The sequence below is a fragment of the Globicephala melas genome, chromosome 4, assembly GCF_963455315.2.
Source record: "Globicephala melas chromosome 4, mGloMel1.2, whole genome shotgun sequence".
NCBI classification, from domain to species: Eukaryota; Metazoa; Chordata; class Mammalia; order Artiodactyla; family Delphinidae; genus Globicephala; species Globicephala melas.
In genome coordinates this window covers 2,271,971-2,299,036 of record NC_083317.1, presented here as the reverse complement: position 1 = coordinate 2,299,036, position 27,066 = coordinate 2,271,971, and the positions used below count along the sequence as shown (strand labels likewise).

The following is a 27,066-nucleotide window of genomic DNA, read 5'->3' as shown; positions in this document are numbered from 1 at the left end:
GCGGCTGGGGGGGGGGAATCCGGGACCGGAAATGGCGTGCCGGGCGCCCGGGACGGGAATGGGGCGCGGGGCGTCCTGGTAGGGATGCGCCGTGGGCGGGAGCAGGCCGCAGCCTGGGACCCCCGGCAGACACCTTCTCGGGACCAAGGGTCGTGTGATGTAGGGCTGGCCCCTCTCCCTGGGTTTGGTGTCAGCCACCCCCGTCGGCTGAGTCACAGGGCGGGATGGGGGCGCGGCCGCAGGACTCGGGGAGAGGGTGGGCAGGGCACTGCAGGATGTGGGTGGGAGCGCGGGCGCGGTCCGCAGGTTCCCGGGAAGGGTGGTGCTGCGGCTCTCGCGGTGGCTGGGCGGGCGCTGCCCCAGGCACTGCCCTGCGGGGGACCTCGGGGGTACCGGCCCGGTGCGGGGCAGGGCGCGGGGCGGAGTTGGCCCATCCTGACTCCTTCCTGGCCTCCCGGACCACACAGTGCCCCCAGACCCCACTGTCCTGTCTTGGTCTCCGGGTCCCCACAGTTTAACCCACTGCGTGAGATGACAGTAGTGGGTCCTGAAACGACAGGGGCGTTTGGGGTCCGGAGAGCAGCGGGCAGCTGGACCGAGGGCAGAGGGGAGAGAAGCCCCCGCCCAACGCGGGAGCTGGAGGTGCTGGGGGAGAGGGGCAGGGGCGGGCTGGCAGGCCCTCCCTCCCGCGGGCATCTGCCTGTCTGGCGCCCCTCATCCCACGGCCCGGCCCAGCGCCCCACCTGGGCTGGCCTGTCGTGTGGGCTGCTGTGAACATCGTGGGCCTGTGACCCGGGGACGCAGTGAAGGGCTGAGGTGGATGGACGGAAGAGGCACAAAGGAGTCCAGTGATGGGGAGGTGATGACTCCCAGGGTCTCAGGCTGGGGTGGGGGCAGGTGGATGGAGTTAGTTAGGGGCTTGGTTCTGACGGGGTTTGGTGTGGGATTGAGACATCCTGGGATGAGAAGTTTCAACATCCTGGGAAGGGAAGGGTTCCCGTCACACTGGGGCAGGGTGGGGCCTGTGCTGGGAGCTGTCTGGACAGGACGGGCCTTTCAGAAAGATCCAGCTGCCCCCCACCCGACAGGACTGCACCTCGGTGGTCACTGGGCCTCTCCCATCACTGGGTGCTGACTCTGCAGGCAGAGGCCCAGCCTCGCCTCCTGGCGGGCCCAGTGGGAGTGGCCCGTGAGCGAGTGTGTGGGGAGGTGAGCCTTTCTGGTACTTTCTAGGGCAGAGCCTGGTCTGTAAGTTCAGGGAAGCATGGGAGGTCGTGTGTGGTTGAGCCCTGGGGGGAGGGGGAGGAGAGACTGACACCCATCCAAGGCCCAAGCACAGAAAGCCGAACCCTGACAGCGGAGTTTGCAGCAAAGTAAGGCTTCCAAGCAAGGGAGGAGGGAAGCCTCAGGTCCACTCTTCATTGGTCTGAGCTGGCAGTTTTTATTTTTCTTAATTGATCTTTTGCATTTAATGAAAAGAAAGAACTATTCATTGAAAGACATTTTTATGAGAATGAAACAACAAACCACCCACTGGGGTAAATATTCTCATTACACGTATCTGACGACATATAAATAACTCCTCCAATGAATAGATCAAAGATCATTAAACATAGGCAGTGTGCGTGAACTGGCACTCCCAATTTACACTTAGAAAAATCGAGTTCGCAGTTTTTAAAGGGGAAGGACAGAGGAGCTGGGGTGAATCATCTGAGCCATCTGCCGTCTACGTGTCTGGTCTGGTGGTCTGTGACTCCGGAGTCTGTGTCAACATACTCTGTAAAGGTCATCTTGCCCTGGAAGATGACTCAGAACAGCACATAACCAGTGATGCTTCTTGGAACTGTGGCTCCAAGCCTCTGACCTTCACTGCTCCTTATTGATTAGGCAAAAATGTGATCAAACAGGTATGGGCTAGGACAAGAGGGAAAACAAGAACAGACACCCGGACACGAGTGTTAATTATAAACCAGTCACAGGACTGGGTTTCAAGACTCCCACAATTCATAATTGAACAAATGAATGAATAGAGACGGATTTGACCCCATAAAAATGGAAAACTCCTCTGTGTCAAAAACAAAGCGTCAGAAAATGACGACCCGGAAGGGCAAGGCAGGCGGTTCTGTGGCTTCTGTCATCCTGCAGCTCGGGGCGGTGGCGGGGGGCGCCTTGAGGCGCCTCGTTACGCCTGACCCTCCGTCCCCGCTGGACCTGGGTCTGCAGGTGCTCGCATTTTAGAACTAGGAGGGTAACACCTGTGGAAAGGCTTGTTTTTTCGGAGCGGGCGGGAGCAGGGGATCCACCACCATCACTTGGGTTTTGACAGAGACTCACAGGCAGGCAGAGGAGGGGGCGGCTTACACTAGGTGTGCCCTGATGGAGTCTCTGGGCCCGGGGAGGCTGTGGGCAGGCCCACTGCAAGCTGGGCGTCCTGTTTGATTGCTTTCAGGGGCATATTGGGCCTTCTCTGGTTGTCCTGAGTTAGAAGGGGGATGGGGCAAAAATTAGGGAAGGTGACGGTCACGGCCACCTCCTGACATTCTGGGCCAATGGCTGCAGAGGCTGTGGTTTGGCTTCTGGACGGTTGTTGCACAGATGGTGGGTCTCTTGTCACATGGACGTGGTCTGGCCATTGTCTGTCTGTATAGTCATTGTCTCATGCTGCTTTATGGAGTCAATGTTGCTTTCTTGCTGCAGGTTTGGGTCCAGGCATGTTTTCCAGCTGCCGTGGAAGGCAAGCTCTGAAGGTCAAACTCTTGAATGCTGATCCACCCTTTCCTTGCACCTGCTGTGTGGCATAGGAGTAACTGCTGAACCTCTCTGTGCTTAAATGAAGCGCTAAGTGAATTAATGAGCATAAAATGCTTGGGACGGTGTCTGAGCCCTAGGGTGAGTTGATGATGTTACCACTATCATTGCCTATGATTACTATACTCACATAAGTCTAACCCATAATTAGCATTACTTTTTCTACCCAAATGCCCTGAAAAATGTTGACATTCATCTCATTCCTTGACAACACAGCTTTTTATCCCACTAGAGCCAGGGGAAGAGACCTAGTATCCCGTGTCCCCATCTAGAGTCCTGAGGCCATTCACTTCAATTTGAAATCCCTGTTCAGAAGGATCAGACTTTTAAATTCAAGCAATTTTGGAGTTTCACTTGTGATCTCTGATTTTCCCAGAGTCAGAAGAAACCAAGGTGTTTTGTGGGGTTTTTTTCTCAATTTAATTTCTTACGTGTAGGAGCCCCAAGGATATGAGACCAAGGGTGAGCCTGGCAGTCGAGGTTATATGCCTCAAGGAATGGGACGGGGGCCTGGGGCTCCCAAGGGGAGGAGGGCCCCTCATGGGGCGATACAGAGAGCTGAGTTTGGTAATTAATGTTTGCCCTGCTGTGCAGGGAAGTGTTTCAGATTAAAAAGTTATCTCTGGTAATAACTCTTCCTCTGGTACAGGCCCCCATCTCAATTCTTTTAGGTAGTTAAGGAAGAGGTCATAGTTGTCCTGAGCCTGCTGGCTCCGATTGCCTACAGCTCAAAATAGTCTACATGCCAAAGGGGCGTATTCTGTTCTCCTCACAACCTGGCTTGTGTGTTTCCCCGTTGGCACGCTTAGGCAGGTGACTCGTACACCTGTGCCCCATTCTATTCAGTTGCTTGTGTTTCATATTGCAAAAATGTCATCACCAGAATTTGTTGCTAATTAAATTCTAGCCCAAGAGACCCTTTGGGTGGGGGAGAAAAAAAAAGAGAAAGATGAAACATTTAAACAAGTAAGCATTTATTACATTTACCTATTCATCTTCAGTAACAAAGGAAATATCAGTGGAGGTAAACCTAAACATAGGTGCCCCACCTGGGCACGTCGCCGCCCAGCCTCCTGCATCAGGACCCATTACAGGCCTGGCTGCCTGGCCGAGCTGGAAGCAAAGCGGACAGTGGCTTTACCTCCGAGCCAGGACCCTTGAAGCAGCCATCTCGAGCAGAGACGGCCCTGAGCCCCCTCTGAAAGGTGAAAGGAGGTGCAGAAATTGGGACGACTCAAGGGAGGGAACAGATGTACATCTTGAAGAGCCGTTGCTCTAAACTAATGTCGGCAAAGGATTTTCTAAGCTTAGAAGCATCGGAAGAATCAGAAGGGAAAGGCCGGGACCCAGATGGGGGCAGGGGACTCTCTGGGTGCACCTGTTGACCTGTCCTCGGCCATCCAGCTGTTCTCTCTGTGTCTCCTAATGACCTAGGGACCGTTGTCCAGGTCCCCAGCAGACAGACAGGCAGCACTGGGACTGTTCCCTGCTTCCGTACCCGTCACGTAGGAGGCGTTAAATGAATATTTGACTCCTTCTGTTACAGAACTCACACTGGGCTGCTCATCTCTCAGGAATACAATGCTAAGGGCCAAGTGTTGGGTAAGAGGAGAGGCAGCTTTATTGAGGAAGCTGGCAATCCTGGGGAGAAAGTGGGCTCACGTCCCAAAGAATCAACTCCCCCTTGCTGATCAGGGGACAAGAGATTTTAAAGGGGCGTTTCTGGGGTGCACGGGCCCTGGTTGGGGGGAGCTGCATGAAGAAGAGCGCAGTCAGCTCTGATAGTCGACTTGAAATTAGTCACGCGGTGATGGGATCACTGCCCTTCGATTGTTTTAAGTACAGTTAGTCTTCAGTTCCAGAAGTGGTTTGTTCGCATCCCCTTGAGGCCGGTTCTTGGAACTGTGTAAGACAGACCAGCAGTTCATGTCACGGCTGTAGTCTTGTCATCATGTAATTAACTTCTTCCATCTGGTGGGGATTTCAGTATCTGCAAAATAGCTCAAAGGACGTGGCTCAGAATATTATCTACAGACTTTGAGGAGGAATTAAAGGTCCTTGACTTTTTGTTTTTGTCATACCACGAGGCTCACGAGTTCTTGGTTCCCTGACCAGGAATTTCACCCAGGCCCCGGCAGTGAAAGTGCAGAGTCCTAACCACTGGACTGCCAGGGAAGTCCCAAGAGGTCCTTGTCTTTTTCTTTCTTAAAGTACTTTTTTTAATTATATTTCTATAACTTAAAATTTTACTTATTTATTTATTTATTCTTGGCTGCCTTGGGTCTTTGTTGCTGTGCGCGGGCTTTCGCTAGTTGTGGAGAGTGGGGGCTACTCTTCGTTGCAGTGCGCGGGCTTCTCATCGCGGTGGCTTCTCTTGTTGTGGAGCACGGGCTCTAGGTGCGCGGGCTCAGTAGTTGTGGCTCGTAGGCTCTAGAGCGCAGGCTCAGTAGTTGTGGCGCGCAGGCTTAGTTGCTCCGCGGCACGTGGGATCTTCCTGGACCAGGGATCGAACCTGTGTCCCCTGCATTGGCAGGAGGATTCTTAACCACTGTGCCACCAGGGAAGTCCCAGGTCCTTGTCTTTAATGCCTAAACTATATTATTTTGTCTTGTTTGACAGCTTTCCTTTGCTTCTGCATGTTGTCTCCTCTCTGATTAAGTTTATTCTTTGGCTAAAGTTTTTCTACAGACAAGAGGCAGGCAGAGGACGCTGGGGGGACAGTCTGTCCTGGGAAGGCCCCACAGAGTCCTGCTCAGTTACACTTACACACTTCTGTAAATCAAAAACAAAACTGCAAATTAAATCAATTGAGGGACTTCCCTGGCGGTCCAGTGGTTAAGACTTCGCCTTCCAATGCAGGGGGTGTGGGTTTGATCCCTGGTTGGGGAGCTAAGATCCCACATGCCTCAAGGCCAAAAAACCAAAACATAAAACAGAAGCAATATTGTAACAATTCAATAAAGACTTTAAAAATGGTCCACATCAAAAAAATAAAAAAAATCTAAACGGGACTTCCCTGGTGGCCAGTGGTTAAGACTCCTCACTTCCAATGCAGGGGGTGCAGGGTCGATCTCTGGTCGGGGAGCTGAGATCCCACATGCCATGTGGTGTGGCCAAAAAGAACAAAATAGTCAATGCCAGGAATTTATTTGAAGGAAAAGGAATATAATGGATGGACAGGAGATTTATCTATAAACATGTCCATCCCAGAACTTAGAAGCCGCCCCCATGCCCAGCCTCCGTCCATAGCAAGGAGCCCTGTGTACTTGGGAGGAAGTGTTTACAAGAGCGTGTCTGCCAGGGCCCTGATGTTGGCGGCACTGGGTGCTTGTTGAAATGCTGAGTTCCCAGCCCTTTGCCCTGGAGATTCCGAGTCCCTGGGGTTCGGTGGGGTCCAGGCACCTGTGGGATTGACGGATATTCACCGATGTTAACAGTAGCCATCACTAGGGGGTGGGGAATGGGTATTTAACAACTTTCTGTGATTTTCAGTATTTTCCCAAAGTTTTATTTAAAGGCCTTTTTGCTTTTAGAAGAAAGGTTTATTTTGGAATATTGCATCTTCTTGAGAAATTAATATCATGGGAGAATGCTAGATATGTTATTGAAAAGCAGTTTCAAAACTGTCAACATAGTGTGATTACTATAATATATTAACATAAAACTAACACAAATCTTATGCACAGAAAATAAAGAACAGATCTGTCAGAAATTTTTCTCTTAGGCCATGAGACCATGATTGGTTTCCTCCCCTAACTTTTTTTATTGCCCTGATTTTCTATAATAACCGTTGAGGGATACGTATCGGGGGAGGAGCACACAATATGGAGAGAACGGGTTTGGGTCTGGAGAGCAGCTCTGGGCAGCGGGGTGCACAGAGGACGTGGTGGGGGTCCCGGAGGGGCAGCGGCTGGGCCACGGCAGTGGACAGGCTGTCTAATGTATGTGCAAAATGAATCTTTGGGCCCTTGTTCAAAATGTATTAAGAATTTCAAGAAGGCAGCAGCAGAGCTATAGCAGGCGCAGCCCTTCTGCTTGGGGCCTTGCTGCTCACTGCACACGTGGACCACGTGCCACCTGTGAAGTGGTGCTGGTCTGGACGTAGGGCGCTCGCGGCTGTGCTGGGCAGACGGGCTGGCCTGGGTGTCACCTTTGCCTTGTCTTTTTCAGACTCCGGGCGAGAGCATAACCTGTAAGCCTCTTTGCTCACCTACAAAAGGGCAAATGCCACCCCTCCCTTGCAGGATTGTTTGAAGATGTATAAAGTCCTCGCACGTAGTAGGCCCTCATTAGGTGGTAGTGATGTTACTTATTTTATCTTCTTTACACTTTCTGTAGTGCGTTCAGTAGTGTCCTCCCAAATCACATCTACCCAGAACCTCAGAACGTGACCTTAATTTGGAAATAAGTTCTTTGCAGATGTAACTAGTTAAGATGAGGTTAATAGTGGATTAGGGCGGGCCCTGAGTCCAATGACTGGTGTCCTTATAAGAAAACAAGAGGACACAGAGAGACAGACAAGAAGAACAGCATGTAAAGACAGAGCTACAGGGGAGGAGGCCACGTGAGGACAGAGGCAGATGTGGTGTGATGCAGCCGCAGGCCCAGAATCACCAGGAGCCCCAGAAGCAGGAAGAGGCAGGCAGGACCCGCCCCTGGAGCCTCCGGAGGGAGCGTGGCCCTGTGGACACATGCATTTCAGACCTCTGGCCTCTAGAACTGGGAGACAATAACTTTCTATTGCTCTAAGCCACGAGTTTTGGGCACTTCGTTACAGCAGCTCCGGGAAACTGAGTCACCTCCCTTGCACATCACATACACGCTTCCTAGCACAGATGCGAAATTATGCTTCAAAGATGGGCCCAGCCTTCTTCACCAAGTTGAGCCTGGAGTTGAAAGACCATGACCTCGGAAAACACACAGGATCCACGAACAGGGGTTTTTCTACAGAAAACAAACACAGGCAGGACAACCTCGGGATGAGAAGTGGATCTCCATGATGCTGCGGGAAAGGAGAGAGGCTGGTCCTTGTGATTTGTGGAAGACATGAGCACACGTCTATTTCTAACTGGTACCTAGTGAGCTAGTCACAGCTGTTCCACACACCATCACCTCCTAGGCACCGTCCTGGGTGCAGACGAGTAGGACAGAGAAAAACCCTGCCATCAGGGTGGGATGGGGTGGAGGGCGTGTAATGTGTGTAGAAGTGGGAAAATACATCCTTCCCCAAGTCCTGTCAGACTTTCTGTTTTTGCTTTTCTAATTTTTAAAACTTTTTATATTGGAATCATTTTAGGTTGCAAAAATACTATAAAGGTTTTGTAAACTCTTCATCCCGTTTCCCTAAATGTTAATGTCTCACACAAGCCTAAACACAGCGTAGTTACCAAAAGCAGGAAATGAGCCTTGAGATGCACTGTAATGAGCTCGTGTCCAGAATCCACACACGTTTTACTGCTGTCCCCCCACAGTCCTCTGTCTGACCCAGGCTCCTCCCACGCGGTCCTTCGCGGTAACGTCTCCTGAGCCGGCTTCGACCTGGGACAGGTTCCCAGTGTTTGTCTTTCATGACCTTGACACACTTCAGGAGTATGAATTGTTTATTTTGAGGAAGATCCTAGTTTGGGCTTCTCTGATGTTTCTCCTGAACGGGTGGAGGTCGTGTGTTTGGGGCAGGAACACCACCAAAGTGATGCTGTCCTTTCAGTGCATCATCTCAAGGGCGTGTGATGTCCATACACCTTGCACTGGTGATGTAGACCTCCATCTTGAGTGAAGGCATGTCTACCAGGTTTCTCCATTGTAAAGTTACTATTTTCCCCATTGTAACCAATAAGTACTTTTGAGGCTATGCAAATAGTATGTCTGCCATCCTCCTTTTGCCACTAATTTTAGTATCCATGGATGGTTCTTGCCTGCGATGCACAGCGGACTTTGAAAAGTCTCCTAAAGAAGGATAATTTTGCATTTAGAATTGTCGATTAAAATTCAATTGACAAGAAGAAAAAAGAATTTTACTTGAACCAAATTGAGGATTATAACCCAGGAGGAAGTCTTTCAGGAAAGACTGTTCTGCCTGTTAAAAGTCGAAGGCGTGGTCATATACTGACGTACTGACATTTTAAATAAAGTTCACCAAGGATACATAGTCCAGGTAGCACGTATAAAGCCAGCAGCAGGTCACCGCGACCCCCTATGAAGTTGGGAAAGTACACTGTTCTTCTAAGAAGTTACATTGCCAACGTCAGAAGAAAGGGAAAAAATTGATCTTTATGGTGGAGCAGGCATTCCCACCTTTGAGGAGGTCCGGTTATTGTGTAATGCGGACGCACACTGCCATCAAAAGGGGAGTGAGAAGGCCCTAACGGACAGAGAGAATTTTATGCTTCATTTCCTCATCCTGCCTTAAAATATAAATTTTACTTTGTCTGAACAAAAGCATGTATTTTTTAGTTACACTGAATATGCAACAAATCTTTCATTAGCTGTCAGTGTCTAATAGCTGCATAGGCTGTCAAGTATTGGTATATTTTTAAAGTATATGTTGGTGCATTTCATTGCATTCTTTTGGTGAAATTCCCTGTCAGAAATTCACTGAATGTCTATTAACATTGCTCTTTTCTTTAGGCTTTGTTGTCTTCTTTTTCCTGCTTTAGGAAAAAGCACGTAGCGTCCTCCTTTCTGGAGTACAGGGATTTGTTATTTCACTGCCCCGCACCTCCGCTGAGACGTGGCTGTTGGGGCAGGGATCTTGTCCTGTTCAACAGCGCCACCGCTGGTGAAAGAACTTAAATAGCTTTTTCAAACAGAAAAAGTTGGACGAATGGGGCAATGAACGCTTGTATTCCTGCCACTGGAGTCAACCATTGTTAACATTTTGCCGTATTTGCTTGTGTGCCCTGTGTGTGATTGTTTCTCTATCTATTGACATGACACTTCATCCCCACCAAACACTTTGCAGTTATTTCCTAAAAGTAGAGACATTCTTCTCCATCACTTGTTGGCAAACTATGATCATTGGGCCTAATCTGGCCCATCACCTGTTTTTGTAAATAAAGTTTTATTAGAACACAGCCACACACATTCATTTGCATGTTGCCCATAGCTGCTTTTGCACTAAAGGAGCAGTTGTTTTGGCTCACAAAGCTGAAAATATTTACTACCTCACCTGTGCAGAAAAGCATTAACCTAAGGCCTTCATGCTATCCTTACAAAGTCCTGCTTATGAGTTTGGCCCTTAGCTGGCACCTGGGAATGTGGATTTGGGGAGGGTCCCCATTACTGTAACTGTGATAAGAGTGCCTCACTGAGTCTGAACCGTTTGTACAAACAACACAGCGTGTGCTGAACATCTGTTCTCTCTCTGGGAGTCCGGAGTTTCTGTGTGTGTCTGTGACTAGCTCATAATAAAAACTGGGCACTTTTTTTTTTAATTAACATTTTGGCTGTGCCGCTCAGCATTTGGGAGCTTAGACCACCTCCTACAGTGGAATCGCAGAGTCTTAACCACTGGACCACCAGGGGAGTCCCAAAAAACCCTGGGCTCTGGTCTCTAACAAGCTCCTTCTGACATTTAATGCGTTGTCACAGCTCTTTGCTGGGAAGTTAGCTCGCTCTACAAGCCTTTTCCCTGTGCCTTGAATCCTTTTGCCATAATAAATCATAGCCATGGGTCTTCCTAGCAAATCAATGAATCTGGGCGTCTTGGGTCCCCCTGACACATGGCCCTTTATAGAAGAAGTCTGCTGAGGCCCATTCTACATAAACACCATTGTTATACCTAAGAAAACAATTCTGCAATATAACCTAACCTCTAGTTTCTATGCAAGCTTTCCAGTTGTCCCCCAAATGATTTTTTAGCTTATTTTAAAAAATCAGAGTCCAGTCAAGATTTGTATATTGCATCCCCTCCTTTACACATGCTTCACCCATGCCTTCGTTCATGACACTAACTGTGAAGCGTTGCGGACTGTCCCAGATCGGGTTCGCGATTCCCTCCTCGTGGCCTGTGCGCGGCCTTCCTGTGTCCAGAGGCCGGGCGCGGACCTACAGGCTGGACGAGGCCAGTGCAGCTTGCCCCATGGGTGATGCTGCCGCAAGGTGGGGCACCGGCTGGTGGCGTCAGGCCACTGCGGGCGGGGGCGATACTCGCGCACCCCCGGCCCCCCTCCCCGACCACCTTCCCCCCGCGTCGTGGCATTTTGTGATGACCTTGGCTGACCCAACATTCACTGGATTCACTGGGGGCTTTCCTCTGCCTGTGCTCGCTGGCGTTCTTTAATAAGGAAGTGCCTTCCCTCAGCAGCCGGGGGGGAAAACTACGGCACCCCCCAACTCCCCAAAGGCTGGCAAACGCTAATGACCTCCTTCTAATTGCCTGTGTCCAGAGAGACTATCCGACGAGGCAGAGCCAGATGGGTTTATCATTCCGGGCCCGGCCACTAGAGGACGGTGGCGTGCGGCCCGGGCGAGGCCGGCGCGGGCGCGTGACGTCACGCTGAGTCCAAGACAGGCCGGCGCGGGCGTGTGATGTCACGCGGCGCCTGGCAGAAGCCGGCGCGGTCATGTGACGTCACGTCGTGCGCCCAGGCGAAGCGGTGCGGTAACTGATACCCTGGGGTCTCGGCGCGGTCGCCATGGGTCCGCGGGTGCAGCTTCCGCCAGAAATCCAGCTGGCGCAGCGCCTGGCAGGGAACGAGCAGGTGACCCGAGACCGGGCGGTGAGGAAACTCCGGAAATACATTGTCGCCAGGACTCAGCGGGCCGAAGGTGGGCGCGGGGTTGGCGGCATGTGGGAGGGGGCGCCTCGGCGGACGGGCCGGGTGGGGGTCGCGGGGCGGCCACCCGGGCTAGGGGACCTTCCAACCTCGTGGAGTCTCCACGTGGTCGGGCCGAGTGGGCGGGGCCTGCGGCGATGCTTCCATCCGTCTCCCGCTTCCCGCTTCCCGCTCGTGCTCCCGCCTGAGCGCTTGGCCCTCCGCCCCTTCCTCACCTTGGCTGTCCTGAAGGTGCGCGGCGCTCACCTCCTGCTGCGGTGGGCACGCGTCCCTATGCGGAGGCTCCGCCTCCCCAGCCCCTTATTTCCTCTTCGCAGTTAAGACCTGCCTTCCTCTGGGAACCGGTCCCCGCGTCAGCCCATATATCCCGCTATCCCTGCTACCCACTGTTTGGGCACCCTGTGTTTTTTCCTCAGAGCGGCATTTATTACTGTTGGTAGTCTTTTTCTTGTGTAGTTATTGGGTTGTCGTCTGAGTTTCACGTAGTGTACCGTCCTCAGAGAACAGGCTTCCTAAGTGATTCTCAAAATGTGGGTCTCAAAACGTGGCCCCATCAGCAGCTTCGGCATCACCTGAACATTTGTTAGAAATGCAAATTCTTGGGTCCCATCCCCGTACTGCTGAATCAGAAACTCTGACAAGTGGGCCAGAGATCCGTTTTAAGAAGCCCTCCGGGTGATGTGATCCTGTTGCTAAGTCTGAGAACCACTGCTCTGGAACAGGGTGCCAGACACGTAGTTAGGACCTCAGTACATACTTGTTGGGTGATTTTATATGTTCAGTATCTGCCTTCATAACGACCCTGAATGAGGTAACTTGTAATTTTAAAATTTGAAAAGTGCACAAAACCCAGGTGTAACACCGGGTCAATTGTTGCCAACAGACTCATCTGAGTAGACACCAGCCAGACCAGGAAATGGTGCTTCACTAAATTTTGAATCGACAGAAATGGAGTACAGGGCCTGTTGCTTGTAGATTCTCGGCAAATGTTTATTCAGTGAATGAAGTGACAGTTATCTGGGGGAGTCCTTCCAGCCACAGGCCCAGCAGGTTCTGAGTTGGGAGGGTGGCTTGAGAGGGAGGGCCGGGTACCTTTACAGTAAGATGACTTCGGTCTAGTTCAGGCGTTCACATTTCTCTGGCTTTGTTCTGGCACTAAAAAGCAGGGTTCATCTGTTCTGAGCGTTGCTGTTTTTGGTGCAGGTGGTTTCACTCATGACGAGCTGCTGAAGGTGTGGAAAGGACTGTTCTATTGTATGTGGATGCAGGACAAGCCACTCCTCCAGGTGAGTGTTTGGGAGGGTACAGAAGGAGCTGGGGCAGCAGGAACAGTGGGAGGACAGGCGAGCACGTTGTCGACCCTCATTTTACTACTGCAGACATGCTGGGCAACGTTTTACAGCTTCGATCCTTTTTGTGCTTTTGATGGCCGGAGGGGCCAGGGCCTTGGGTTACAGTGAGTCTGCGCTTGCTGAGTTGAGCACCGCAGCAACCGTGTTGAACGCCAGCGGCGTCATGGCTGAAAACCGGGTTGTCTGTTCTGTGTTTGTCAGAGATGGCAATGAAGTGCTGAAACGCTGGAAACCAGGGGACGGAATTCACGTCTTCTGAGACGAGTATTTTTTCTGCTAGCCTTTTTTAGAAAAACAGACTTTATTCTTCAGAGCAGTTTTGGGTTCCCAGCAAAATGAGAGGAGGAGCTACTGAGGTTTCCCCCCCCACAAGCACAGCCTCCCCCGTTATCACCCGTAGCAGAGTGGGACCTTTGTCACCGTCTGTGGACCTACATGGCACGTGATCATCACCCAGAGTCCATAGCTTACCTTAAGGTTCACTCTTGGTGATGTTCAGTCCGTGGGTTTGGATAAATGTACAATGACATGCATCGTCATTATGGTATTTTACGGAGTGGTTTCACTGCCCTAAGATACTAGTCTTTTTAGAAGTGTTTCCCAGCGGGAATTGTTTACTGCTCAGAATCACCTGGGTGGTGACGGTACTTATTTAAAATGCAGATTCCTGCGCTGTATTCCACGCCTGATAAACTAGAAGCTCTCGGGGGAGGCTCTGGAATCGTCTGTTTAGCCAGTGCACTAGGTGATGCCTGGCACAGTGACACAGGCAGGCAGCTGGTAACTCACAGGGGTCTCATCAGCCCCCTTTCTGCTGGTCAGGTGGCTGTGTGCTCCCAGGCTCCTGTTCTCCCGCCCCTTCCTTTGTCAGCCTCCGTTGCTCAGGGTTCAGCATCGGTCATACGGGCAGTCCCTGCCCTTGCTTGTTGTGAGGTCCTGTGGGCCCTGGCCTTCAGGGGAGGCCTCTCGCGGCCAGTGTGAGACTTGCAAACCCCACGCTTGCTGGGCTGCGAGGCCCCGTGGAGCCGGACCCCGCGACGAGTGAGGACAGTTGAATGTCTGTCTTACTGCCGTTGCTCGTTGCTGTAGGATCACGTTTGTTCAGGACTGAGGGCGTTTGTTCTGTTTCCTGCGCAGGAGGAACTTGGCAGGACCATTTCCCAGCTCATCCACGCTTTCCAGACCACAGAGGCACGTGAGTATCCCCGCCATGGTCGCGCCCAGCCCCTGGACACGAGGCCTGTGTTCCGAGAGCGGGAGTGAGGGCCCCGTCCCAGCTGGCGTCTGCTGGTGCTGACGTGGGAGATGCTGTTCTGTTTGTCCTGCACGTGTTCGCTCACTTGCCCAGAGTAGACTCAGTTCAGGAGTCTAGAGGGCTAACCCTTGTATTTCAGAATTACAGAGGCAAGCGGTGTAGTGTCCGCAGCTGTCTGACTGAGTCTCACCTGATGGTGGTGAGGTTCCTGCAGAGCATCTTTCTAACTCTTGCGTCCTTGTTCTGACCAACGTCAGCCGTTCTCAACCCTGCGGCCTGCCTGTTGTGTCTTTAGAAATCCTGATGTCTAGCCCTGGTCCCATTAGGTCAAGCTCTGGGGGTGGGGCCTGGGCGCCAGCATCTGCGACACCCCCTGCCCTGCTCCGAGGGCAGCTAGGGCTGGGCAGCGTCACTGGCGTGGACCCCGGGACCGTTGCTGGCGGTGCCCCGGCCGTGTGGGTGGGTTTAGTTCGGTTATGCCTAAGCTGGCAAAGTAGTCAGAAGTAGGGAGTGTGCAGTTACAGTAACTGCGTTTGAGTAATCACTGGAGGAGATCTGTTCTCTATAACTTTTACCTTCTAAGAACCTCCAGAAGCATTTCTGTGCTCAGTAGAGGGCCAGGTACAGAGCGTTCACTTGGTGACACTTGAATGAGGTAGTGAACGCAGGCCTGTCCTGTGGGAGGTAAGAGGTGCCCTTTGGGGACTTCCCTGGTGGTCCAGCGGGTAGGACTCCGCGCTCCCAAGGCAGGGGGCTCGGGTTCCATCCCTGGTCAGATCCCATGTGCTGCAATAAGAAGTCCGCATGCCACAGTGAACAGCCCGAGCGCCGCAACTAAGAGCCGGTGCAGGCCAGATAATAAATAAATAAATATGGAAAGAAAAGGGGGGGGCCCTCTGTGTCCCTCCCGAGGGCTCTCTCCTGGGCGTGCAGACGGCCGTCTCCTCCTGTGTCCTCACGTGGTCGTCCCTCTTTGTGTGTCTGTGTCCTCATCTCCTCTGAACGACACCAGTCAGATGGGATTAGGACCACCCCAGTGACCTTGTACCTTAACCACCTCTGTAAAGACTTGTCTCCGAATAAAGTCATATTCTGAGGGATTGGGGGTTAGGGATTCAAGGTATGGGCTGGGGACCTGGTTGAGCCTGTAGCACTCCGGTTCTGACATACTGTTAATGGCAGGGTTTTGTCTTTGATCAGGTGAGTGGATTCAGTGGGGCGAGTGCTGGGGCAGGGCGTGGGTGCCGGGCAGGGTCCTTAGCCCCAGCCGAGGTGGGGCAGCGGCAGTGGTTGCATGGGGAGAGGTGGCCCGAGTGCTGCTTCTCGTGCTGTGGGGGCTTCCAGTGCTCTCTGCCTGGTCTTCAGAGGCTGTGGCTTCAGTTTGCGGTTGTAGCTGGGATTTGCTTTTCTTTCCAAGGTTCTTAAAAGCCCCGGTTTTAAGCCAAATCCATAGCACTGCTGTCAGCTCAGCACACTCAGGGGCTCAGCACCCCCGAGGCCGGTGCCAGGCGACGTCCTGACAGGGCTTCTTCACGGCCCCTCCCCTCCCCTCCCCTCCCCAGGCAGCTGCCGCTTTCCCCTGCCCCCACCCCTGACTCTCTTCTGGCCTTTTCTTTCCACCAGAGCACCTGTTCCTTCAGACATTCTGGCAAACCATGAACCGCGAGTGGATGGGCATCGATAGGCTGCGCCTGGACAAGTTCTACATGGTGAGGAGCTGCCTGCCCCCCGCCAGGGTGCCTGCGGTGCTGGGGCACGGCGTCCAGCATCCCGGCCCCTGAGCCCCCCACTGCCCCAGCAGTGCCAAGGACCAAGGCTGCTGGGTGGCGAGCGCCCTGCGGTCTGTTCCCTGTGAGCCTCGTTGGGCCGTGAGGGGAGCCTCGGCCTCACGTGGGGTGCGCATGCCGGGGTTCTGCACAGACTGTCGGTTCAGGGGAGGATGGTCACAGTTGCCCCTGGGGGAGACTCGGTGGCGAAGCCCTTGCTGCTTTGCTGCCGTGAAAGCAGAGCTTAGAGCTCGGGCCCTGGATAGAGACCCCTGGGTCTGCTCGTGGGGGGCCGGCTTTGGAAGGTGTTTTTCTCTGGGCGGGGACGGTTACACAGTAGCGTGCAGAATCCTCCCCGCCTCTCTCCTTTCCTGCGCTGCGTTCTGGTGAATTCAGGTTGCTGCTCTGCGTCAGAAGCGCAGGGAAACTGGGCTGTGTCTTGCTGCCGCCCCTGTTGGGCTGCACCTTTGTTACTGCGCTGCTGGCCCCTGGGACCGGGGACAGTCCCCAGATGAGTGCTGCTGTCCGAGAGCAGGTGGCCCGATGCGGACCCTGGATGGGGCAGCAGCCAGGCCTCGCTGAGCACAGGTCCCCGTGATCTGCCCCTCAGGCCGGCCACCCGCTCCATCTCAGTCCAGGGTTACGCGGTCACCACGTGTGTGATGTCAGGTGTTAAAGTAGGACAGCTGGTGGGCGAGCGCGGGGCTCAGGAGAGAAGGAGGACGGCGCTGATGCGTGTGGGCAGGCGGGGGGCCGGGCGCCGGGCTTTGCACGGTTATAGAACGCCCGCTCATAATTCAGAGGGGCTGTGTCCCAGGATGCAGTGCTGGGCCTTAGGTCGGGGGTTCTGCTGCTGTCCGTGGCCTGTTTCCTACGACCCCCCTGTGGCCATGTCTGGCAGCGCAGCCCTGCTCTAGAGGCTGGTCTTCCTGGCGGCACCACAGGTGTCCTCTGTCGCCTTTCACCACTACGGGTCCCCCCTGCAGGCTTGTTGGGTTCATGCCGGCAGGTAGGGAAACCGGGCAGTCAGCCACTGTGCCGGGGATTGTGGGCAGAGAAGGAAACTGGTTTCTCCCTCGGGTGGGGAGAAGCTCGGGGGGGGGCTCAGAGCAAACAGTCTGTGGCGCAGACCTGGTGGTTCCGAGGCTCCGCTCTCCTGGGGGAGCTCCACGTCGTCCCGTTTTCACTCTGGAAACAAGCCCGTCCCTCGCAGCCGCCGATTGTGTGTGTGGTCACTCCCCGTGTCCCTGCTGTGAGCCCGACGTCCTGCTACTCGTGGGAGGCTGGGCGCCTCCCGCAGGCCCAGGGCCCCAGCAGCTCTCCAGGGCCTGCCATGTGCAGTGGGGTGCCCAGACGACCCGGGGCAGAGGGGAGGTCTGGGTGGTGCCGCTAACGGGGTCTCCTCCTGTGCCACAGCTCATGCGGATGGTCCTGCACGAGTCGCTGAAGGCTCTGAAGACGCGCGGATGGGACGAGAGGTCAGTGTCCCAGAGCGGCCTGCGGCAGCCGTGCCACTCGGGCCGGTCCGGGTCTCTCCTCTACTCATTTGTCAGCTTATGTGGAAGGGTGACTTAGTGCTGGAAACAAAGGCATTTTTAAAATGAAGTTTGTGCACGTGTTCGTGGGAATGTTTGTTTCAGCCTTGACGGTGAGTTCTTACTGGATCAGAACTAAGTCCTCACCAAAGGAGGCGCAGCTGAGCAGCTGTTCTTGTAAAACGTGGCACCTTCAGCTCTGTCATCGGCAGTCATTGCTCTCAGCTCTACAAATACTTGAGCCGTCCAGACTTCACATTTTTGACAGTGGTGCTTGTGTGTGTTCCTCCAAACTGTAAGGGCCTGTGTTTTCTGGCTCACCTCAGGCCTCCCCTGGCACCTGGCAGCCGGGTGGGATCCTCAGGTTGGGCTGGGCTAGGCTCTGCTGCGTCTTAGCTCCTCCCACAACCCCTCCTGGAGACCAAGCAGGGGCGGGGCTCCTGCAGCCTGGACCTGCCCCTTCGCCTGAGGCTCTGCATCCAGGTTACAGCAGCAGGTTTCCAAACCTCCCGGGGGCCGTCTGAGATCACAACAGAAAGTGGGTTTCTGAGCATTTACATTTTAAAGTTTTTGGAATTAATTAAAATTTAAAAAAACCCTTTTTTATACTAATGAGAGTGATGGATGTTCATTGTAAAGAACTCAGGAAACTTTTTATAAACATTGAAAAGCAATTTTAACTCCAGCAGACAATTACTTTCTTTTTTAAATATATACATATATTTTTTATGGCTGCGCTGTGCGGCTTGTGGGATCTCAGTTCCTCGATCAGTGATTGAACCCGGGCCACGGCAGTGAAAGCGCGGAATCCTAACCACTAGGCTACCAGGGGACTCCCCGACAATTACCGATACTTCTAAAGTGTTGCCTAATTGCATGGTCCAAAAGAGGTGTAGCCGGCTGCTTATTTATTTTACTGAGAATGTGTCAAAAACGTCTCATATCAGTGTCCTGGTGCTGCATGGTTTGGGGAGGGCGGGCACTGGGGGAGAGGGCTTAGAAACAGTGTGTTTTGAATTTGTTTGTGATTAAAAAGTGATGGTAAAGGAGTTTATTTTTCAGCCCAAGGATAATAAATCTAGGACCCAGACGTCAGAATAGCTGCCAGCCTAGAGCAGGCAGCTCACGGCCGCGTTATTCTAGGGCCGCCTCATCTTCTGAAGAGCAGCGTTAAACTGTCCCTGGCCTGGCAGCCCCCCGCCCCCATGAAAGGTCAGCAGGATTTGGCCTGCAGTTACTGGAGTCACTGTTACAGGTTGAGAACGACTGTGGGTAACTCTACATTTTGGGCAAGGGTGCCTCTTTTAGTGATTTTCATCCTTAAAGTTCTGTGAAGACCTGGGGGTCTCGCTCATTTCCGGATGTAGGATTGTGTTATCCAGGGGGTGGCTAGTGACTGAAGCAGGGTTCAATGTTAAAGGGACGATTTTCTTTCTGTTAATCTTGGGCTTGGGGGTGTGGTTGTTACCCTGAAAGTAGTTTCATCCTCATTGTCCCTGGTAATTCAGCACAGAGGTCCTTTCGCAGAAACTGGTACCCTCCCAGTGCCCTGGGATAACTAGTCCTGCGTGCTGTATCTGCTCTTCTAGCCCTTCTCCGTTCTTAAGAGTAGTGGGCTGTAAGTGTAACATTCCTGTCTGTGTGAAGGTGACTGTCAGCAGCCTGGCAGAGGAGGTCTCTGCCCCTGGCCTGCGTCCCTTCCGCTGAGCCGTGGAAGGCACCCCGGTGTTGTCGGCAGCAGCATTGTCCAGGGAGCTTTTTGAAGGATACATGCTTTACGGTTCAGGTGCAGGGATCTGTATATTAACAAGCACCAGGAGTTTCAGGTGCATCTGGGCCACTAAAGACCGGTCTCTGGAGCTCTCTGACCTGGGATTTCCCAGGCCTCTGAGACCGTTGAGACCCACGTGCCTGGGTGAGGTCTGATGTGACGTGTGACCATCCACGGGTCCGGTCCAGCAGGACCCGGGAGGCAAACTCGTCCCCTTCTCTGGCCTCCGTCTCCCTTTGCGTTTGCTCTGTCCTGGTGAGCCTTCCTGCGCAGTTCCCAGCGGGGACAGTAGAGACACCAGACACGGTGGGCTCTTGCTTTATAGCCGAGGTTCAGTCCTGCCGTGTGTCGTGGTCCTGGCCGTTGCCCGTGGATCTATACTCGCAGGAGTCCTCTGTGCCGGCACAGACCCAGGTCATCGGGTCTTCCTGTGTTGGTGGAGGGGCGTCTGCCTGTGACTGTCCTGTCAGAGCCCCCTGCTCAGGCAGAGTGAACCCATCGCCTTGTTGCCCCTCGTGCTGCTGGACTTGCCTTTTCTTGCCCCAGACAGACCGAGCAGCTGCTGGAGCTGCTGATGACAGAGATCCTGCACCCCGACAGCCAGGCCCCCAACGGAGTGAAGAGCCACTTCATCGAGATCTTCCTGGAGGAGCTGACCAAAGTGGGCGCCCACGAGGTAGGTGGTGGGCGGCAGGGTGAGGGCAGCAGCCAGGCTGCTTGGGTGCCTGAGGCCCAGGAACTGAGCCCCCACTCTGTCCCCGCAGCTGACGGCGGACCAGAACCTCAGGCTCATTGGGCCCTTCTGCACGGTCGCCGCCCGGACTCAGGAGTGAGTGCGGTTCCCTCCTGCTCACCTCTTCTGTTCTGCTGAGTCCCCAAGGGGGCTGCCCTTAGGAAATTCTGTGTGCTCACGACGGGCCAGCAAGGGGGCCAGCGGGGCTGAGGGGCTGGGGTCAGGAGAGACGGGCACGGGGAGGCGGTGTTTCTTCCCTGGAGGGTCCAGCCTGACGGGTGGCTGCGGTGCGGCTGCCCCTTAGCTCCCTGGTTTTGCACAACATCACTCGAGGCATCTTTGAGGCGATTGTGGAACAGGCCCCGCTGGCCATCGAGGATCTCATGAAGGAACTGGCGGAGGAGCGGGATGGAGACACGCCATCCAGGGAGCCCCCTGAAGGTGAGGACCGTGCTCATCTCATCGGGACGACGGGCCTGCCCTGCTCTGAGCCCATGGTGGCTCTGTGGGAGCCCTGCCTTCACCTCCTGCCCCGTCCCCTCGATTCTGCCCGCCCCATCGAAGTCCTTGCTCAGCTCTGCAGCCAGGGTGACCTTGGGAACAAGCACACACGTTGTTCACTCTCCTAACCCTTGCCCCGTGGCCGTCCACGTCCTCATGGCTTCCTGGGCTCTGCTCCTGCCCCGGGGCGTCTGCCCCGCTCTCCCCTCCCTGGCAGGGTCTCTGCCCTCCATCCCTCCAGGCCCTACCCTGACCACCCTGTTTAAAGTGCAGCCTCCCAGTGCCTACCCTGCCTCGCTCACTGGGCGTTTCCATGGTGATTCTCACTTTCTGGCATAAATCGCTTGAAGTTACATAAATCACTTGTTCATCTTTCTGGCCTGGCTTCCGCCACTGGATGTCAACTCTGCCAGGACCGGGGACTCTTGGCCATGCTGTGTACCTGGTGTTCGGAGCAGCGCCTGGCACGGAGGGGGCGCCGCTAGATCGCGATGGATGAGTGAGTGAGTGGGTGAATGAACGAGTAGAGGTAGCACTTGTGAACGTCCCTCTGGGGGCAGGGCCTGTGGGCTCCGCATCAGTGGTGCCCAGGCTGGCCTGTCCACCTTGATGCTAAAGTGGGTCTTCGTGGTTCGCCATCTGGTCTCGTGACTGTCCTCTGGGTGACCTGTGCACTGTGTACTGTGGCTTTAGGGGTGTGTGTTGTCCACCAGCTTCAGGACTTTTCTGCTCTTGCCTTTTGTTGTGGTAAAATACACGTAATGTAAGGTTTCCCACCTTGACCATGCGTAAGTGCACTTGTTGTGCAGCTATCACCGCTGTCCATCCACAGAACTTTTCATCTTCCCAAAGTGAATCTGTCCCCGTTGAACACTCCCAGTTCCTCCCTCTGCCCAGCTCAGCTCCTGGCACCCACCGTTCTGCCTCCTGTCTCTGTGAGTCTGACTGTTGATGACTCTGGTTCATGTCCGTAGGATCAGACAGTATTTGTGTTTGTGTCTGTCTCATTTCACTCAGCATAACATCTTCCGGGTTCATCCATGCTGTATCACGTGTCAGAACGTTCCTCCTTTCTGAGGCCTAATAATATTCCATTGTATGTATTTCACATTTTGTTCTCCATTCATCGGTAGATGGAGTCTTGGGTTGCTTCCATGTTTTAGCTGTTGTGGTTAACGCCGCTGTGAACATGGGTGTACAGATATCTGTTTTGAGACCCTGCTTTCAATTCTTTTTGGTCTATACCCAGAAGTGGAATTGCTGGATCGTATGGTACTTCTGTGTTTAACTTTTTAGGAACTGCCATACTGTTCTCCACAGCGGCTGCATTGTCTTACATGCCCCCCAACAGTGCACAGGGGTTCCAGCTTCTCCACACCCTCGCCAGTGTTTGTTGTTGTCTTTTTTTGGTAGTGGCCATCCTCGTGGGTGCTAAGTAGTATCACTGTGGTTTTGATTTGCGTTTCCCTGATGATTATTGGGAACACCGTTTCATGTGTTCACTGGCCGTCCATGTATCTTTGGAGAAATGTCTGTTCAAGTCCTTTGCCCATTTTTGAGTCAGATTTTTTTGTTGTTGAGCTTTAGGAGTTCTTTCTGTATTCTGGGTAATAATCCCTCCCCAGATACCTGATTTTCCAGTATCTTCTCCCGCTCTGTGGGTGGCCTTTTTACTCTGTTGCTAGTCCCTTTTGATGCACAAAATTTAAAGTTCTTATCAAGTCTGGTTTGTCTAATTTTTCTTGTTACCTGTGCCTTCAGCGTCATATCCAAGGCATCGTGGCCAAATCCAATCTCCTGAAGTTTTTGCCCTACGTTTTCCTCTGAGTTTTATTGTTTCTTTAGGTCTTTGATCCATTTTGAGTTAATTTTAGTATATGATGGTAGATAAGGGTCCACCTTCATTCCTCTGCACGGGGATGTCCGGTGTCCCCCCCACCATTTGTTGAAGGGACAGTCCTTTCCCCACTGGCCGGTCTTGTGCCCTTGTGGAAGTTAGTTTGATGGTAGAAGCGGGGGCTGACTTCTGTGGCCTCTGACTCCCGTGCCCTTGCTGGCGCATCCCTGGGCTTTCTCGTCGGTCAGCACCCCGGCCACGCTGTCCAGCTGTCTTGGACGTCCTTCCTGGCTCCCCCTTCCCCTCCTCCTCTTCCTCAGTAGCCCGAGTCGCCGGCACAGGCTGACCCAGGGGCCCACGGCAGCCTAGGGCCTGCCTGCAGCCCTGCTGTCGTCATTCTGTGCCACACATGCCTGTCCCTCTCGGTCACCTGTTGACCGAACCTGTCTTCTGTAGGTAGTGATGTCAGGGCCCCAGGTGTCTGACCAGTGCAAGCTTCCTCACCCGAAGCTTCATCTCCCGTCGCCCCTCCATCCAGGCTGCCCCGTGGCTGGACCAGCCGCCCTTCTTCCCCATCCTGGGACTTCCTGCAATTGCTGCCTAAGATGCCCATTCATGATCCCCTCCTGGTTTCACTTTTTGGACTGGTCGGGCCCCACCTTCTCTGGGACGGCTCCCTCGTTTCCAGGCCAGTGTGGGCACTGCTGCCCTTGGGGGGAGGCCGTCGGGGCCCCTGCTATCCCATGCTGTGGGCTCCTGTGCCCAGGTGTGGGCCCTGGCAGGCAGGGCTTCTGGTTCCCAGGTGCTGGGGCCCCGTGACACCTGCGGCACCAGGCGTGTCTGAGTCCCTGGGGCCCTTTCGTTCTAGGCTCTGTCAGTGGGGCTGAGCCTGACCCAGGCAAGGAGCAGTGGGGCGACGACGACGAGGAGGACAGCGCCGGCACCGTCCTGCAGGTGGGTGGCCGGGCCCCGCGTAGGCTGAGCTCCCGGCCTCTGGAAGGCAGAGTGGGGTGGCATCCGTCCAACCGGGGCTTGGAGGAACACAGGTGCCCTAGAGCCTCGTCTGCAGGAAGAAGCGCAGATGTGTTGAAAGTGGAGTTGGGGGCTGGGCGCCGGGAGGCTGGGCTCCGGCTTCGCCGCTCGACAGCTGCCCCAGGTCTGCCTGCGGCTCCCCTCGAGGGTGAGGGCGCTGGGGCCGCCAGGGTGACGCGTGCTGAGTGGGGGGCTTTTGGGTCCCCACTCGGGGTCAGAGCTCAGCGGACAGGATCTGTGACTTCAGGCGAGTTGGACACATAGGGTCCTTCCTGATACATTTCAGAAGTTGATTACTTGATGAATTAATACCATTTTAGGTAGCCTGGCCTAAATTTATCGGATTAATTTTACTTGTTTCTCCTGGAGGGTTTACAGTTGTGCAGAGGCTCACCTCGCGGCCCCTCGTGATCCATTGGGCGGCGCTGCCCTGGAGCGTCTGCCGCCGCGTGTGCTGGGGACAGCGTTTGCGGGGGGAGGGGCGGAGCAGCGGGGGACCTTGGGGCACAGCCTTGGCGTGTGGTCCTCGTGCTCTTTCTCTCTGTTGGTTCCCGTCCTGGGAGCACCTGCGGGGGCTGACTTTGGCCTCCACGGTGTCTGTCTGTGAAACAGTTCGACTACGAGGCCGTTGCCAACAGACTGTTCGAGATGGCCAGTCGCCGGGACACCCCTCCGCAGAACCGGAAGCGCCTCTACAAAGTCATCCGGAAGTGAGTAGCCCCGGGCCCTCCGCTCTCTGGTGGCCTCACCCAGGTGGGAGGGCAGCCGTCTTCAGAGCTCGGGCATGAAGGGGCTTCCCGGGGGCGGCTCCCCCCTCTCCAGAGGCCGTGGCGAGTGACCGTCTCTCGTTCTTTCAGGTTGCAGGCCCTCTCGGAAGGTGAGCATTGGGCCGCCAGGCCTAGACGGCATCTCGTCCTCTTGGGAGTGGATCAGGTGGCGTGTTCTCCCACAGCACGGATGGGTGCAGAGAGGCCGGAGGTGGTGTTTCTCCGGGGGAGGCAGGCTGCGGGCCTCTGTGGCCCTTGTCCTAGTGAAGTGCGGGGGATCTCAGGGCTGAGTGTGCGGGAGGGGCTGACCTGGCGCCCGAGAACCTGCATTTCCAGTAAGTGCCCAGGCCTGCCGCCCTGCTGCTCAGCGCTGCAGCGCCCAGCTCCACTTCTCGGTGTGTGGCTGGCGGAGCCGGTGTGGCTTGTTCTGAAAGACAGTTTCCTAGAAGGTTTAAGATAGAAGATGTAAGCGTTTTTCCCCCAACATTTCATTATGAAAAATTTTAGACACGTGGCAAAGTCGAAAAGGATTTTACAGTGCATACTTGCATGTCTGCCACCTCGGTTCTGCCATCAATTTAGTGTCCTTGTTTTACCGTGTTTCTTCCTCCCCCCGCCCACCCCTCAGTCAGGTTGTACTCCCAAATACTTCACGCTGGGGTTGTGTTTTTTAGGTGAAATTTACATTCAGTGGAACGCATGAATACTGGGTGCATCTGGTGGGCTTAGACTGAAGCACACACCTGTGTGACTCAAACCCACCGGGGCCCAGAAAGGTCACCTGCCCCTTCCCAACATAAGCGTCTGTAGGATGGAGCAAGACATGTCCCAGCGCTCCAGGAACCGGCTCTTCCGGGCGCCGTCTGTTGGTGCCCAGTGAGCTGCCCGCAGCTGCGGCAGAGTCCGGCTGGGGCCTCCTTGCCCGGAGCTCGTGGCCGTGGTGCTGGTGGCAGTGGGTGCATTGACCGTAGCCTCCCAGCCCACAGCCTCCTGATGGCCCGCCTTGATCTTTAGGCCTCTTTCCCGAGGACGACATCCCAGAAAAAGCCTACAGGAATCCGCGGGGTGGGAGACGGGTGAGGATGAAGAAGCGCTTGTCCGAATCCCAGCTGCAGAACAAGATAGGTAGGCCTGGTGGGTGGGCTGCTGGCCTGGGGCTTCGTTACCTGCGTTCTGTGCTCCCGGCTCATGTCACCTGTGACTGAGGCCTGTTTCCAGGCGTGATTCCCCCTCCCCAGCCTGCTGCCCCCCAGCGCCCACTGCCCCTGTGTCCTGGAGATGTGGCGCCCTGTCCCCAATGCCCCGCTGCTCAGGGGCTGTTTCTGCTGTCTGGCCCGTGGGCCACTCCCTGCGTTCCCCGCTCTCCTTCCCTGTGGCTCCAGTCTGGTTCCTCTTCCTGACCCTTTTCCATCTTTGATCTGACCTGGTCCGTGCCTCCTCTTGCGTCTCCCATGGCGTCCTCCAGGGAGCCCCTAACCTCGCTGCGCTCTCCTCCTTGATTTTAGAGGCTTCCCCCTCTCCCGTCTTCCCTCCCCTCCCCCTTCCTCCCCCTCCCCGCTTCCTGCCTCTCCCCCTTCTCTCCCCTCCCTCCCCCAGCTTGTCCACAGGCCTGTGGTTAGAACGTGACTGACCTTGCTAAGGGCTGTCGTGCGCTCCTGGCACACCCCAAGCCCTGTACCCACTGTAGACCACTGGGGCTGCCCCCTGCAGTGGGATGGACTGTGCCCACAGCACCGAGCGGGGCAGGAGCCAGAGGCACCCCTGGCTGGAAGGGGACACGGAAGAGGGAGAGGCGGTGGCTCCACCCCCCACCGAGATCCCTCCTGTGTCATCCGTGTGTGGCCAACTGGCCCCAAGTCCTGGGCCCCAAGTGCCCTTTGAAGGGTCTCTCCATTCACCCCCGCTCCGGCCCGGGCCAACCCTGTCCAGCTCGTTTCACACCAGGGCCGCTTAGCAGGCGTGGACTGGCTCACATACTCGCGCCAGGCTGGGCCCTGGACGCTGACTGTCGGCTGTCACGTTGACTGGGAGGCCCGGCCCTGCTTTCCCAGCTGCCCCTTCCGACCAGCGTACCCTCTGGCCCCACGTGCACTGAGCCTGGGCCCGCCCGCCCCAGATGTCCTGCCTTTGCCCAGTTCCCTTTCTTCTTGTTCTGTCCTCGTGCCGGTCGTCCTAAAGGCCCACCTCCCGGTCAGCCTCCCTGGCGTCAGGAGCTCGAGTAGGTTTCCCTGCCTGACGGCCGTGGAACTCACAGCGTTGCTGGCACGGCCTCTGTGGGGTCGGTGCCTCTGCCGAGCACTGTGTCCTCTGCCACCCTGGGGCCGGCACCTCAGTCAGCATCCCAGCAGCTGGAGCTGGCCTTCTCGCCGCCTCTTTACTAGGCCTTGCCATTTCAGGGGGAGCTGCAGAGGAGGCCTCGCGTCCAGACCCGAGCCCGGCATCCGCGAGGCGGCGCCGGAGCGCAGGGGCCGACCCCGCCGTGCCCCGGGAGCAGCCCGGGGGCCGTGGCAGGAGAGGGGCCCCCAGGAGGCGGCGGCGGCCTTGGGCGGGCGCCAGAGCGAAGGCGGCCGATGGCCAGGCGCCAAAGGCGAAAAGGAAGCGGGCCCTGGAGGGCCAGAAGTGATGTCCACCAGGCGCTCCAGGGAGGATGAGGGAACGGGACAGTCAGGCTGGGTTCCCGAGACTCTGGACACCGACCGCTCCCCGACTTACTGTGTCGGGAAGTGGCAGAGGTCAGGACTCAAGGGGGTTGGGCCCTCACTTAGCGCCTGCGTCCCAGAACGTGCTGCGGCTGTGCTGACCTCGGTCAGGCCGGCGGACCCCCGGGACTGGAGCCTCCCTGCAGGCACCCTCCCCAGGCAGGGGACCGGCTGCCCGCCGGGCGTCTGTAAATAAAGTGCCACGCGGTGCCTACAAACCCGTCCTGCCCTGG

At 55.2% G+C, this 27,066-nt stretch overlaps 1 protein-coding gene across 7 annotated transcripts; it reads left to right on the top strand.

Annotated features, from left to right (window-relative positions):
• Window positions 1-25: 25 nt before the first annotated feature.
• On the top strand, window positions 26-27,044 carry RRP1 (ribosomal RNA processing 1). Of its 7 annotated transcripts, none has more exons than XM_060297714.1 (14): window positions 26-78; window positions 2,698-2,889; window positions 12,789-12,871; window positions 14,075-14,132; window positions 15,816-15,901; window positions 17,375-17,436; window positions 19,811-19,940; window positions 20,029-20,093; window positions 20,302-20,438; window positions 23,204-23,289; window positions 23,980-24,077; window positions 24,225-24,244; window positions 25,149-25,259; window positions 26,531-27,044. In XM_060297714.1, the coding sequence occupies exons 3-14, from the start codon at window positions 12,842-12,844 to the stop codon at window positions 26,755-26,757; spliced, it is 1,110 nt and encodes a 369-aa protein (XP_060153697.1). In that variant the 5' UTR covers window positions 26-78; window positions 2,698-2,889; window positions 12,789-12,841; the 3' UTR covers window positions 26,758-27,044. The 7 variants fall into 7 exon arrangements, with proteins under 7 accessions (XP_060153697.1, XP_060153695.1, XP_060153696.1 ...); XM_060297712.2 differs by having other exon boundaries at window positions 32-816; XM_060297713.2 differs by having other exon boundaries at window positions 32-1,209.
• Window positions 27,045-27,066: the final 22 nt, after the last annotated feature.